General features: G+C 54.2%; 1 protein-coding gene across 1 annotated transcript in view; it reads left to right on the top strand.

Moving 5' to 3' along the window:
• The window catches only part of ITGA1 (integrin subunit alpha 1), a 329,669-nt gene that overhangs the window by 124,038 nt on the left and 193,527 nt on the right, over positions 1 to 12,104 (top strand). Inside the window, exon 3 of the mRNA XM_075342876.1 lies at positions 948 to 1,054. Coding sequence (XP_075198991.1) covers positions 948 to 1,054 — 107 coding nt within the window. The remainder of the gene's footprint in view (positions 1 to 947; positions 1,055 to 12,104) is intronic.

Genomic DNA, 12,104 nt, shown 5'->3' with positions numbered 1-12,104 from the left:
AGAACACTGCCACTCTCTATCAGCTCCACGCAGCAACTGAGGGAGTCGCGCTGTAAGCGGTGACGTGACTGAGGTAATGTCGGTATATGTGCAGTGATGTGCAGGAGTGCCGGTGTATGTGCAGTGATGTGCGGGAGTGCCGGTGTATGTGCAGTGATGTGCGGGAGTGCCGGTGTATGTGCAGTGATGTGTGGGAGTTCCGGTGTATGTGCAGTGATGTGCGGGAGTGCCAGTGTATGTGTGGTGATGTGCGGGAGTGCCGGTGTATGTGCGGTGATGTGCGGGAGTGCCGGTGTATGTGCGGTGATGTGCAGGAGTGCCGGTGTATGTGTGGTGATGTGCAGGAGTGCCGATGTATGTGCGGTGATGTGCGGGAGTGCCGGTGTATGTGCGGTGATGTGCGGGAGTGCCAGTGTATGTGCGGTGATGTGCGGGAGTGCCGGTGTATGTGCGGTGATGTGCGGGAGTGCCGGTGTATGTGCGGTGATGTGCGGGAGTGCCGGTGTATGTGCGGTGATGTGCGGGAGTGTCGGTGTATGTGCGGTGATGTGCGGGAGTGCCGGTGTATGTGCGGTGATGTGCGGGAGTGCCGGTGTATGTGCCATGATGTGCGGGAGTGCCCGTGTATGTGCGGTGATGATGGAGTCTCTCTCAGCCTTTAAAAAAAACCAAAACGGATCCGTTTATTACTGGATCCGTCACATCAGTTTTTCCCAATCTGGTGGAGGTTCTGGAGGTTGAATATTCGGAGATCAAATGTTAATGTCCTGCCCCAAGGATGTGGACAGTTCAATACGGATAGAAAAAAATAGGCTCAAATATTTGCAAGTGGCATTCATCAGGTAAAAGGTGGAATCATGAATGTGAAAACCAGCCCTCAGCCATATTGATAGTACTGTATATATTTGCTAGAGAAATGACATCATGATGTTTTTCTCTACATTAAGGGTACTTATTGGATCACCATTGGAGGGCCAGCCAGCGCGAAGAACTGGAGATGTATACAAATGCAAAGTGAACGGGAAGTCAAAATGCACGAAAATTAACTTACCAAGTAAGTGGAAATTATGAGCAATATTTTCAAATGATGCAAAACAGATAACATTAGACATTAGTGAGCAATGTACATCGAAATCACAGAGCCCCATAGCAGAAGTTCTAATTGTCCCCACCCTAAAAAAAAAAAATAATAATATTTGTCTGGGTCACATAAAAACATATCTCACAACTTTACAGTCTTTACAACATTATTTTCCTCCTATAAGCCCCTATATTCCCCTTTCACTGCATCCAAAATGTATGATGACAGCAAAAATGTCCCACAAAAACTGTATGATATCCCTGTGGCACCCTGGACAAGCCAGGACGTCACAAGCAGAACACCAACACACCCCACACTCCCGGTCAGGCACACCTAAGTCAGACAAAAACCCTTGTTGCCTCCCTCCAGGGGCTGATGTCCACACCAGGGGGTGGGCCAGGCGGTTGGCCCCACCCACTGAGGAGTTCACAGTCCTGGAGGCGGGAAAAGTAGAGAGATCTGTTTTGGAAGTGAAAGGGAGAGGAAGGAAAGTAGCAGTTGAGCAGACAGAAGTTGGTCCGGGTGTGTGGCCCGGACAGATCAGCAAGGTTGGCAGACGGTAGTGACCGTCTGCAGGAGTAGCCCATTGGAGCTTGCCGTAAGGACCGTGGACGGGCGGTGGCCTGGCACGCAAAGAGAAGCCAGCACCATCCGGCAGGGGCTTACGGACCCCGGCAAGGCTAGGAGTCGCCGTGAATTTGCCAAATTCGTTAGCGAAGGGAACCTCCTGGGTTTCCCAGCAGCCAAGTCCCGTCAGAAGGCAACAGTCCAACCGAGAGAGGGAAACACAGTCACCGCCAAGGCTAAAGTTCCCAGGGCCAGAGCCTGCGGGCAAAAGGGGCTCCTTCAGCACCCATCCAAGCTGGGGGAGCGGGTTACCGGTGGGAACCCATTGGAACCGTACATGTTACACAGGTGCAGGGAAAGGCAGTCACCATCAACCTGCCGGGAGGAGAAACACTGCAGCCGTCTGTGGGACCCGTCCATGCAGCCGTGTGTTTTACCGAGAACTGTGTCCTCATCATTGGCTGAGTGAGTACCACAGTGCCGTGCGGCACAGCGCTGCCCCCGCGACCCTGCACCTCACCAGGCCCCGTAACCCGCCTGCCATCCATCCCTACCCCCTCACCGGGCCCCGGGACAACCAACCCCCTACCCACGGAGGGGAGAACTAACATCCAGGCTGCTCCCTGTCATCGCTCCCGGGATCCCCGTCCAGAGCAGCGGTGGTGTCACCAATATCACCACAACCGTGGGTGGCGTCATGGACAATATCCAATTCCCACAATCAATCCCCACCCTTTTCACTCACGGGCGAGGAACGCCGCTCGAGTCCCCGGGATCCGGCCCACCACTCAAGCCACCACCGAGCAGCTGCCGCAGCAGCAGCAGCGGTCCGGAACCAAGCAGTGGGAGAGCGCAGCGTCCCCTCCTCCGCCAGTGACAACTTGGCGTCACGAACAGGATCTTACCGCTCTGCCGTCTGGTAGAGGTGCGCCTTGTTACCGCCGGAGGTGTCCAGCCGAAAAATTGGAGAAGCCGCCATCTTGGGCGCGAAAAATTCCCGCTCGAGCGTTTCCTCGAGTAGTGGAGGCGCGAAGGCCGAAGCCCCGCCCCTGTAGAGGAGGAGCCCAAAAGAGACTAAGGGGGACGGAAACAAGATGTCTGCGCCCGACGAAGCCGCTGGAGGAGCAGCGGACGCAGTCGTGGGAGCACCCGTAGATGGGAATGGGCCTGCACAGGTCCCGGCCGCGCTGGCGGGGGGCGCCGCGGCCCCAGCTCTCGCTCAGGTGATGCCGTTCTCTCTGCCCTATGTGCCCGGAGCTGCCTGGCTACCGCAGTACGATGGGAAACCTGATGCCTTGCAGGTTTTCCGGAAAAAGCTTAGTCCGCTACTAGAGCTGTACCCCCTGACTGATAAGCAACGTGCAGCGCTAGTGCTGGGGCAGCTAACCACGCCAGGAACCCTGTTGGTTACTATCTCTATTTACTCCATATGCATGGCTGCCTTCTAATTTTGGAGTAGTAAGTACGGTCCCGCTCCTGAGCTACCCTTAGCCTGATTTGTGCCTCGGCCTCTTTGCATGGACCGGGAGGCCTTTGGCCATATTACAGGGGTTATAGGTATGATAGACATCCTTTATATTCTGGAGATACTGGCTATATGAGGTTTTTACTGGCCCAATACAGATATTCATTGTGCTGCCTTCTGTTGTTACACCTGTGTTGTATTATACTAGTGTGCAGATTCACTCAGAATTCTATATGCACCTATAGTGTTTTGCGTATATTCTATCAACAATCATTCCTCAGTATGATATATACTGCATATGTGCATCATTAGGTCCTCCATTGTTATAACTTATTATCTTTTGTGTTTCCTGCACATGGGGGCAACATACTGCACAATCTATGACTCATCCATGTGCTCATACTGTATATTCTACATAGTAGGGGTGATGTAATCTGATTATATCTGTATAGTGGTCTTTCATATCCTGTATCTCATATATACTTCGCACTATTACAGACAGACCAGTTTTGGGACCGGGCTTTGTGCAATATATTGTAGAGAACCTTCGCTTCATTTGCACTGTATGTTCATTATATTTATCACATGATATTGATTCCTGGCGTGCATGGTTTCCATGCCTTTGGCTTTTTAAGTGTTTTTAACCGTGGTATTGTGTGCCCACACTCTAAGTGCGGAAATATGTGTTTTCCTGTTTTTTCTGCTTGCACTAATAAAATATCGATTTTCCATATTCTGTTGTGGTGATCCCATGTTGGTATATCCTTTTCTTCTTTTTTTCTTCATTATCTATTGCTTGATATACCAGGAGATCCTACCGGGTGGTGCCCTTCCCTTTTGCCTGTTGATAAGCAACGTGCAGCGCTAGTGCTGGGGCAGCTAACCGGTGCGGCTGAGCAAGAGGCGGAGACCTGGGCCGAGGGGGACCGGTCCTCTGTAGCCACCATCTTTGAGAAGTTGCAGACCGCCTTTGAGACCCGTACCGAGGCAGAGTTGCGGATGCAGTTCTATCAATGCCGGCAACGGCCAACAGATAGCATTCGGGACTATGCCTTGCGCCTGCAAACCGCACTCCGCACACTGAAGCGGGTGGACACCATCAACAGTGCGGACAGTAACAAAATGTTAAGTGAGCAGTTTGTGTAGGAGATGAGGTCCTCAGAGGACCGCAAACAACTTCGGCTGTGGGCCCTAGAACACCCTGATGTGGACTTTGCCGTATTAAAGGAACGGGCCATCAAAGCTCTGCAACCCCCCACATCTGAAGCCCCTGAGCCAGCCCCGTGGCCGGTTGAGACTGCTCCCGTCGTGGTGGCCCCTACCCCACCAGCACCTCCAGTGCCTGCAGCCCCAAGCGGAACGATGGAAGAACTCACTGCTCAGGATCGCCGCATGGATGGGGACCTCGCTAAGATCCTCGCCGCACTCCAGCCTCCGACCAGATCCCAGGCCCCGGTGAAGATGCAGCTCGCCGACAGCCCTGAGGATGTCCCCTGGATGCAGCGGCGAAGGGCCAATGACTCACGGTATGGACCCCCAATCTCTTACAGGTGCAGCAAACCCGGCCACTACTCCCGACGGTGTCCCTTAAACGAGCAACCCCTGGGGCCACGGGCAAATCCTCAGGAGTAGAACCCCATGGCCCCCCAGACTGGCGGAACCGGTACATTGGGGCCCGGCCCATCATCCCCGTGGCTGTGGACGGCATACCGGTGATGGCTCTCCTGGACACTGGATCACAGGTAACCACCATACCATACACACTGTATCAACGGTATTGGGGAACAGACGAACTGGCTCCCCCAGATGCCAGTATGACAATGATTGCTGCTGATGGACTCCCATGTCCCAAGTGGGGTACAAGCAAGTGGCCATGACTGTGGGACGAGCTGAACTGCAACACCAGGGTATGATTGTGATAATGAATGAACCCAGTGATCATAACCCGAAGGTAGTGCTAGGGACTAACGTAATGGAGCACTGTATGGGTGATGTGCTCACCCTACTGCAGCAGGTGGCCGCCACGGCGGGGGGGAGCCGACAGAGAGCTGTGCAGCGTGAGATCCGAGCCCTGATGTACCGCCAACATGTGAACTCGACAGGAGGAGAGATTGGTGGGGTGAGAGTGATGGATGTTGCCCCTTTGATTGTACCTCCCAGGAGCGAGATGATTTGGTGTAGGGCAGCGGTAGGGCCCCAGGGGCGTGACTACCCCGCCATGATAGAACCCATGCCCTCTGAACACTGGCCCACAGTAATGGCCGCCTGAGGGGTGGTAGATGTAAAGAAGGGGAGAGTGCCCGTAAGGGTGCTGAACTGCGGGGAGGAAGAAGTCGGGCTTCCCCGGTACGCTACCCTTGCCAAGTTGTTCACTCTGGATCCCCACACTATCCGCGAGGCCGTTCCCCCAACCTCACCACCTACTGCCAGCACTCACCCATCCCAAGGGGAGTTAGATGAGTGGTGCCGACAGCTACATGTAGGCACTGACGATACCCCTACACATCACAAAGAAGGGGTATACCGGGTGGTAAGGGAGTATGAGCAAGTTTTTAGCAAACATCCCCTAGACTTTGGGCAGATTAAAGGGGTCCAACACCATATCCCCACCGGTGAGCACCCCCCTATCAAAGAGATGTACAGGCCTATTCCCCCTGCACACTACCAATGTGCCAAGGACATGTTGAGGAACATGAAGGAGGCAGGGGTTATTAGGGACAGCTGTAGTCCCTGGGTGCCCCGTTGGTACTGGTTAAGAAGAAGGATGGCACCATGCGGATGTGTGTGGATTACCGGAAAATTTACCAGATAACGCATAAGAATGCTTACCCTCTGCCCCGCATTGAGGAATCTCTGGCTGCGCTGAGAACCGCTAATTATTTTTCCACCCTTGACCTCACCAGTGGGTACTGGCAGGTGGCTGTGGCGCCAGAAGACCGAGAGAAGACTGCATTTGCCACCCCTATGGGACTCTGTGAGTTTAATAGCATGCCGTTCGGGCTGTGCAATGCCCCTGGAACCTTCCAACGGCTGATGGAATGCTGTCTGGGGCATCTCAATTTTGAGACCATCCTGCTGTACCTGGATGATGTGATTGTGTACTCCCAGACATATGAAGCCCACCTGGAGCACCTAGCCGAGGTGTTCGCGTCCCTTGCCAAATATGGGATGAAGTTGAAGCCCTCAAAGTGTCATCTGCTGAAACCCAGAGTGCAGTACCTAGGGCATGTGGTCAGTGCAGAGGGTGTCGCCCCTGACCCTGAGAAAATCTCCGCCATCCAGGACTGGCCGAGGCCGACCACGGTGAGAGAGGTGAGGCAGTTCCTAGGCCTAGTGGGGTATTACCGTCGCTTCATCAAGGGGTACACGAAGATGGCCGCCCCCATGCAAGACCTCCTCGTGGGACAGACCAAAGGTGGTAGACCCCTAGGAGCCCCATTGGTGTGGGAAGAAAGGCATGAGGAATCCTTCCGTCAGCTGAGAGTGGCCCTGACCGGAGAAGAAATCCTAGCATACCCTGATTACAACCACCCCTTCATCCTCTACACCGATACCAGTAATGTAGGCTTGGGGGCAGTCCTATCCCAGGTCCAAGACGGAAAAGAAAAAGTGATTGCTTATGCTAGCCGAAGGCTTCGACCGACTGAGAGGAACCCTGAGAACTACAGCTCTTTCAAGCTTGAACTGCTGGCACTGGTGTGGGCTATCACCGAGCGGTTCCGCCATTACCTGGCAGCGGCTAAGTTTACCACTTTCACGGATAATAACCTGCTGACCCACCTGGACACAGCCAAGCTGGGCGCGTTGGAACAGCGGTGGGTGGCTAGGCTAGCTAACTACGATTTCACCATCAAGTACAGGGCCGGCCGTGCCAACGTTAATGCCGATGCACTCTCTCGGATGCCCCACCTGTTGGAAGAAGGGTCCGAGGATGACGACCTCGAAGAGATTGAGTTGCCCGCATTTCATCAGCCACCGACTGAGAAGGTGCATGTGTGGCGCCCCAGGACCTGGTCGCCACAACAGCATTGCCCTCCCAAAGGGTTAATGCTGAGCCTGGAGGTAATTGGGAGATCTATTGGCCAGTAAGTTAACACCTAACACAGTTCTCCCTCCGGCCAGCAGAGGGAGCTCTGAACCTGGAACTTCAGGGAGCATTCCTTAAGTCTGGCTGAAGGGAGGAAGTAGTGGTTAGTCTGGAGACAGGAGTGAAAGAGTGCAGACGCAGAGTAGTGCTGCCTTGTGAAACTGGGGCCTAGAGCTGGGATAGCTTGGCCCAGTGAAGCAAGGGGAGCAGAGAGGCACAGCAGAGACTCGGACATCGGAGTCTGTAGTTGCCAGGGCATAAAATCCATCCCTGGTAGCTGAATCCGGAGGGCAGGAGAGCTGCAAGCCCCCTGGCCCAGAAGCAATCTGAAGGTACAGCTGCATCCCAAGGGCCTGGTGTGGACTCCAGCAGAGAAGCACCAGAGAGGGCCTGCGCAGTCTACCCCACAGAAAAAGGGACGAACCAACAGTCCCAGCAGCAAGAGGGCAATTGCTAACCCAAAGTGCAGTGTCCTAAAACAGCAAAGAAAGATTAAGGAGTAGGCCTCATACTCAACTGGCCAAAGATCACCCCAGGCACTTCCAGGCCGGCCGGACCATCTTTACCATCTGTGACGGTCTCCCTGGACTAAACTTCTGCCGAGTAAAAGAGGAGAAGGTAAAGAGACTACTGTTTGTGCCTGTTTCTTTCATTGCTTGTCGGCCCTGCACCGTGCTAGTCACACAACACCATAGACTTCCACAAGCACCAACTGTGTCCCGGGGCACCGCTCCACCTGTGGGGAGCAGTACCACCATTGCTGCCACTTCATCACCCCGGAGGCCTTACACAGCAGCGGCGGCTTAATAGCCGCATACCACAGGTGGCGTCACGAACACAAACTTAAAGTCATCAGCCACATATTATACTGACACCCACCAGGGCCACGGAGACGGGCCCAGCCACCACTGACTACCACCGGACTAGTCCGGCCCGGCACCGGGTGTCCCATAGCGGGTGGGCGAGTCAACTTTTGGCGTCACGAACAGGATTTCGTGCCCGGTCCCACCGGGTACTGTGCGCCTGCAGGAATTGTGCTTAAAAGACTGTGTACTGTCTGCAAACTGCCGCCGCCATTAGCCTCGCCGAGCGCAGGAAGAAGGGGGGCGTGCCTGACAAAGAGCGCGAAGGGAGCGCGCCATCAGAGCAGAGCGCTGTTAACCCCGCGCGACCCAGAAGGAAATTTGAAAAGTGAACGGAGCCTGGTAAGGTTCACTAAGGGGGAAGAAGATGTCCGACTCAGAGGGAGAGCAGGTGGCTGCCATAGCCCGAGACGCCGCAGCACCAGCCGAAGCAATCCCAGTCGCCGTCGCCCCAGCCCCCGCTGCAGCGCCGGTAATGCCGATCACAATGCCGTACATCCCGGGAGCGGAGTGGCTGCCGCAGTACTCCGGGGAGTCCCATACCTTGAGTGACTTCAGGGAAAGCCTGCACAGCTTGTTCCGGGTGTATCCTCTGACTGAGAGCCAGAAGGTGGGCATATTAATGGGGCAGCTAGCCGGCGCAGCCCAGCGTGAAGTGAAGTCCTGGCCTGATACAGATAAAGGGACAGTAACCCAGATATTGGCCAAGCTAAAGAGTACTTTTGACACCCGCACCGCAGCAGAGATAAAGATGAGATTCTTTGGGTGCAAGCAACGGGCCACAGACAGCATAAGGGACTATGCCTTAAACTTGCAGGAGGCCCTGAAAGCAGTTAAACAGGTGGACCCAGAGAGTGTACGTGAGGAACACAAACTCCTAACTGAGCAGTTCATAGAGGGGCTCCTGTCAGATGCCCACAGGACCCAGCTGCGTATCATGGTCCTGCAGAACCCTGCTCTGGACTTTGCAAAGTTTAAGGACCAGGCCATCCGGGTACTGAGAGAATCTACACCGAATGACCCAGTATCCCTCCGGCCTCTTGCTATCATGTACCCCGGGGTGGTGCCTGCAACACGAGCCGCTGCAGGGGCTGAGGCGCAGTCCCTGGATAAGGACCCCACTGCAGAGCTCAGACAGCAGGTCCAGGAGCTGACCAAGACTGTAGCTGCCCTGGCCAAGACCGTGCAGTCTCTACAAGTGACCCCATCGCCTGCAAGACTCGAGTTGGCCTCCAGCCCAGATGACGTCCCCTGGATGTGACAGAGGAGGATTCCGCCGACCCGAGGCAGAGACACAGACCGGTATGATTCAACGGGACAACCGATCTGCCGCCGCTGCAGCCAGGCGGGCCACATTGCACGACGCTGTCCTTTAAATGGGCCGAGCCTGGGGCCAGGAGCCAACCCCCAGGTGTGAGGAAGCCCGGCTCGACCCCCAGCCGCAGCAAGTATGTCGGAGGACGCCCGGTCCTTCCTATTGTGCTGGATGGGATCCCTTTGAATGCCCTCCTGGATACGGGGTCCCAGGTAACAACCATCCCCTACAAACTGTACAAAAGATATTGGGCTGATTCAGACATTGACCATGGCCCAGATGATGATTTAACAATTGTGGCCAGTAATGGTCAGCCCTTACCCCAAATTGGGTACAAAGAAGTAACCATTAAAGTGGGGCGGGTGGAACTGCCATGTCAGGGGATGATAATTGTAGATATTGATCGCAAAGAATCCGAACCACTGCTAACCATTGGTACAAATGTGATAGAAAATTGTATTGCCGAAGTGATAATTTTGTTGCAACAGGCGTCTGAAACCGCCAGCTCCGGGCAGCAGCGTGCCTTACAGAGGGAGATCAGAGCCCTGATGAGGAGGCAGCAGGTAGAGCTGGCCGGAGGAGAAATTGGCAGTGTGAGGGTAAGTGACCCCCTCCCCATTGCAATACCCCCAAGAAGTGAAATGTTGATATGGTGTCGGGCAGCAATAGGCCTCAAGGGTCAGGATTACCATGCCTTGGTAGAACCGGTGTATTCAGACAGTAGGCCGGGAGTCCTGGTAGCCAGAGGGGTAGCAGACGTCCGCAAGGGGTGAGTGCCCATCCGTGTCCTGAATTGTGGGGAGGAGGAGGCCAAATTGCCCCGGTACGCCACTGTAGCAAAACTGTACACTGTCAGCAACAATACCATCAAAGCAGTGGAACCCTTGATCCCGTCCGACCAGGCGGAAGACAATGGCTCCAAGGGACAGCTGGAAGACTGGTGCCAAAAATTACATGTGGGCACCGACTCCACCCCCTCACACCAAAAGCATGGGGTTTACCGGGTGGTACAGGAGTACGAGCGGGTCTTCAGCAAACACCCCCTAGATTTTGGGCAAGTGAAAGGGGTTAAACATCAAATCCCCACGGGTGATCATCATCCCATTAAAGAGAGATACCGCCCTGTGCCCCCCGCACAGTATCAGCGTGCCAAAGAAATGTTGCGGGAAATGAAGGAGGCTGGGGTTATCAGAGATAGTTGTAGCCCCTGGGCAGCTCCCCTAGTGCTCGTAAAGAAAAAAGATGGTACAATGAGAATGTGCGTAGATTACAGGCAAATTAACCGCATTACACATAAAGATGCTTATCCACTGCCCAGAATAGAGGAGTCACTAACAGCCTTAAAGTCAGCTAACTATTTCTCCACCTTGGATCTCACCAGTGGGTATTGGCAGGTTCCCGTGGCAGAGGCGGACAAGGAGAAGACTGCATTCACGACACCAATGGGCCTCTGTGAGTTCAACTGTATGCCATTCGGGCTCTGCAACGCCCCAGGGACATTCCAAAGGTTGATGGAGTGCTGCTTGGGCCACCACAACTTTGAAACTGTGCTATTGTACCTGGATGACGTCATAGTCTACTCCAAGACTTATGAAGACCACCTGAGGCACTTAGCAGAAGTGTTTGAGTCCTTGTCGAAATATGGCCTGAAGATAAAGCCGTCCAAGTGTCACCTCTTGAAGCCAAAGGTACAGTACCTGGGTCATGTGGTCAGCGCAGAAGGTGTGGCACCTGATCCGGAGAAAGTCACCGTAATCAAGGACTGGCCCAGACCCACCACGGTAAAGGAGGTGCGGCAGTTCCTTGGACTGGTGGGCTACTACCGAAGGTTCATTGATGGTTTCACCAAGGTAGCAGCGCCCCTTCAAGATCTCCTGGTGGGCCAGCCAAAGCAGGCTAAGAAGCAGAGCCCTCCATTTGAATGGAGCAGCCAACTAGAAACATCCTTTGTCCGGCTGAAAGGGGCTCTCACGGGAGAAGAAATTCTGGCCTACCCTGACTACAGCCAGCCGTTTGTACTGTACACAGATGCCAGCAACGTGGGACTGGGAGCAGTTCTGTCCCAGGTGCAGGGAGGCAGAGAGAGGGTGATAGCGTACGCCAGTAGGAAGCTTCGGCCCACAGAAAGGAATCCAGAAAACTACAGTTCCTTCAAGCTGGAGTTCCTCGCTATTGTTTGGGCAGTGACTGAACGCTTCAAGCACTATCTGGCGTCGGCCAAGTTCACCATCTTCACGGACAACAATCCGTTGACACACCTGGCAACAGCCAAGTTAGGTGCGTTGGAACAGTGATGGATGGCCCGGCTGTCTAACTTTGACTTTACCATCAAGTATCGGGCTGGCAAGAAGAATAACAATGCTGATGCGCTGTCCAGAATGCCTCACTTACCCGAATCTGGAGAAGACCTGGATGAACTCGAAGAGATAGAGTTACCGGCTTTCCATCATCAGGGTGTTTCCCAGTGTGAGCATGCTGTGGGAGTGAAGCGCTCGAGCCAACACGAGGTCTCGGTTAACCCATTACTCCACCATAATTGGGAAGAGACACAGAACGGTGACCCGGCTGTGCGATTGGTCAAAGAAAAGCTAGCACAAGCTGAGACTCATCTTGGCCCAGATGCTCCAGAAGAAGCCTAGCAGTTGTGGAAAGAGAGGGGACGACTGTTCACCTACCAAGGCAAGCTCTGCAAGAGATATGTCAACTGGCGAACAAATGAACTTGTC

The sequence above is a fragment of the Anomaloglossus baeobatrachus genome, chromosome 1, assembly GCF_048569485.1.
Source record: "Anomaloglossus baeobatrachus isolate aAnoBae1 chromosome 1, aAnoBae1.hap1, whole genome shotgun sequence".
In the NCBI taxonomy this organism is placed as follows: Eukaryota; Metazoa; Chordata; class Amphibia; order Anura; family Aromobatidae; genus Anomaloglossus; species Anomaloglossus baeobatrachus.
This window is presented reverse-complemented; position numbering and strand designations above follow the sequence as displayed.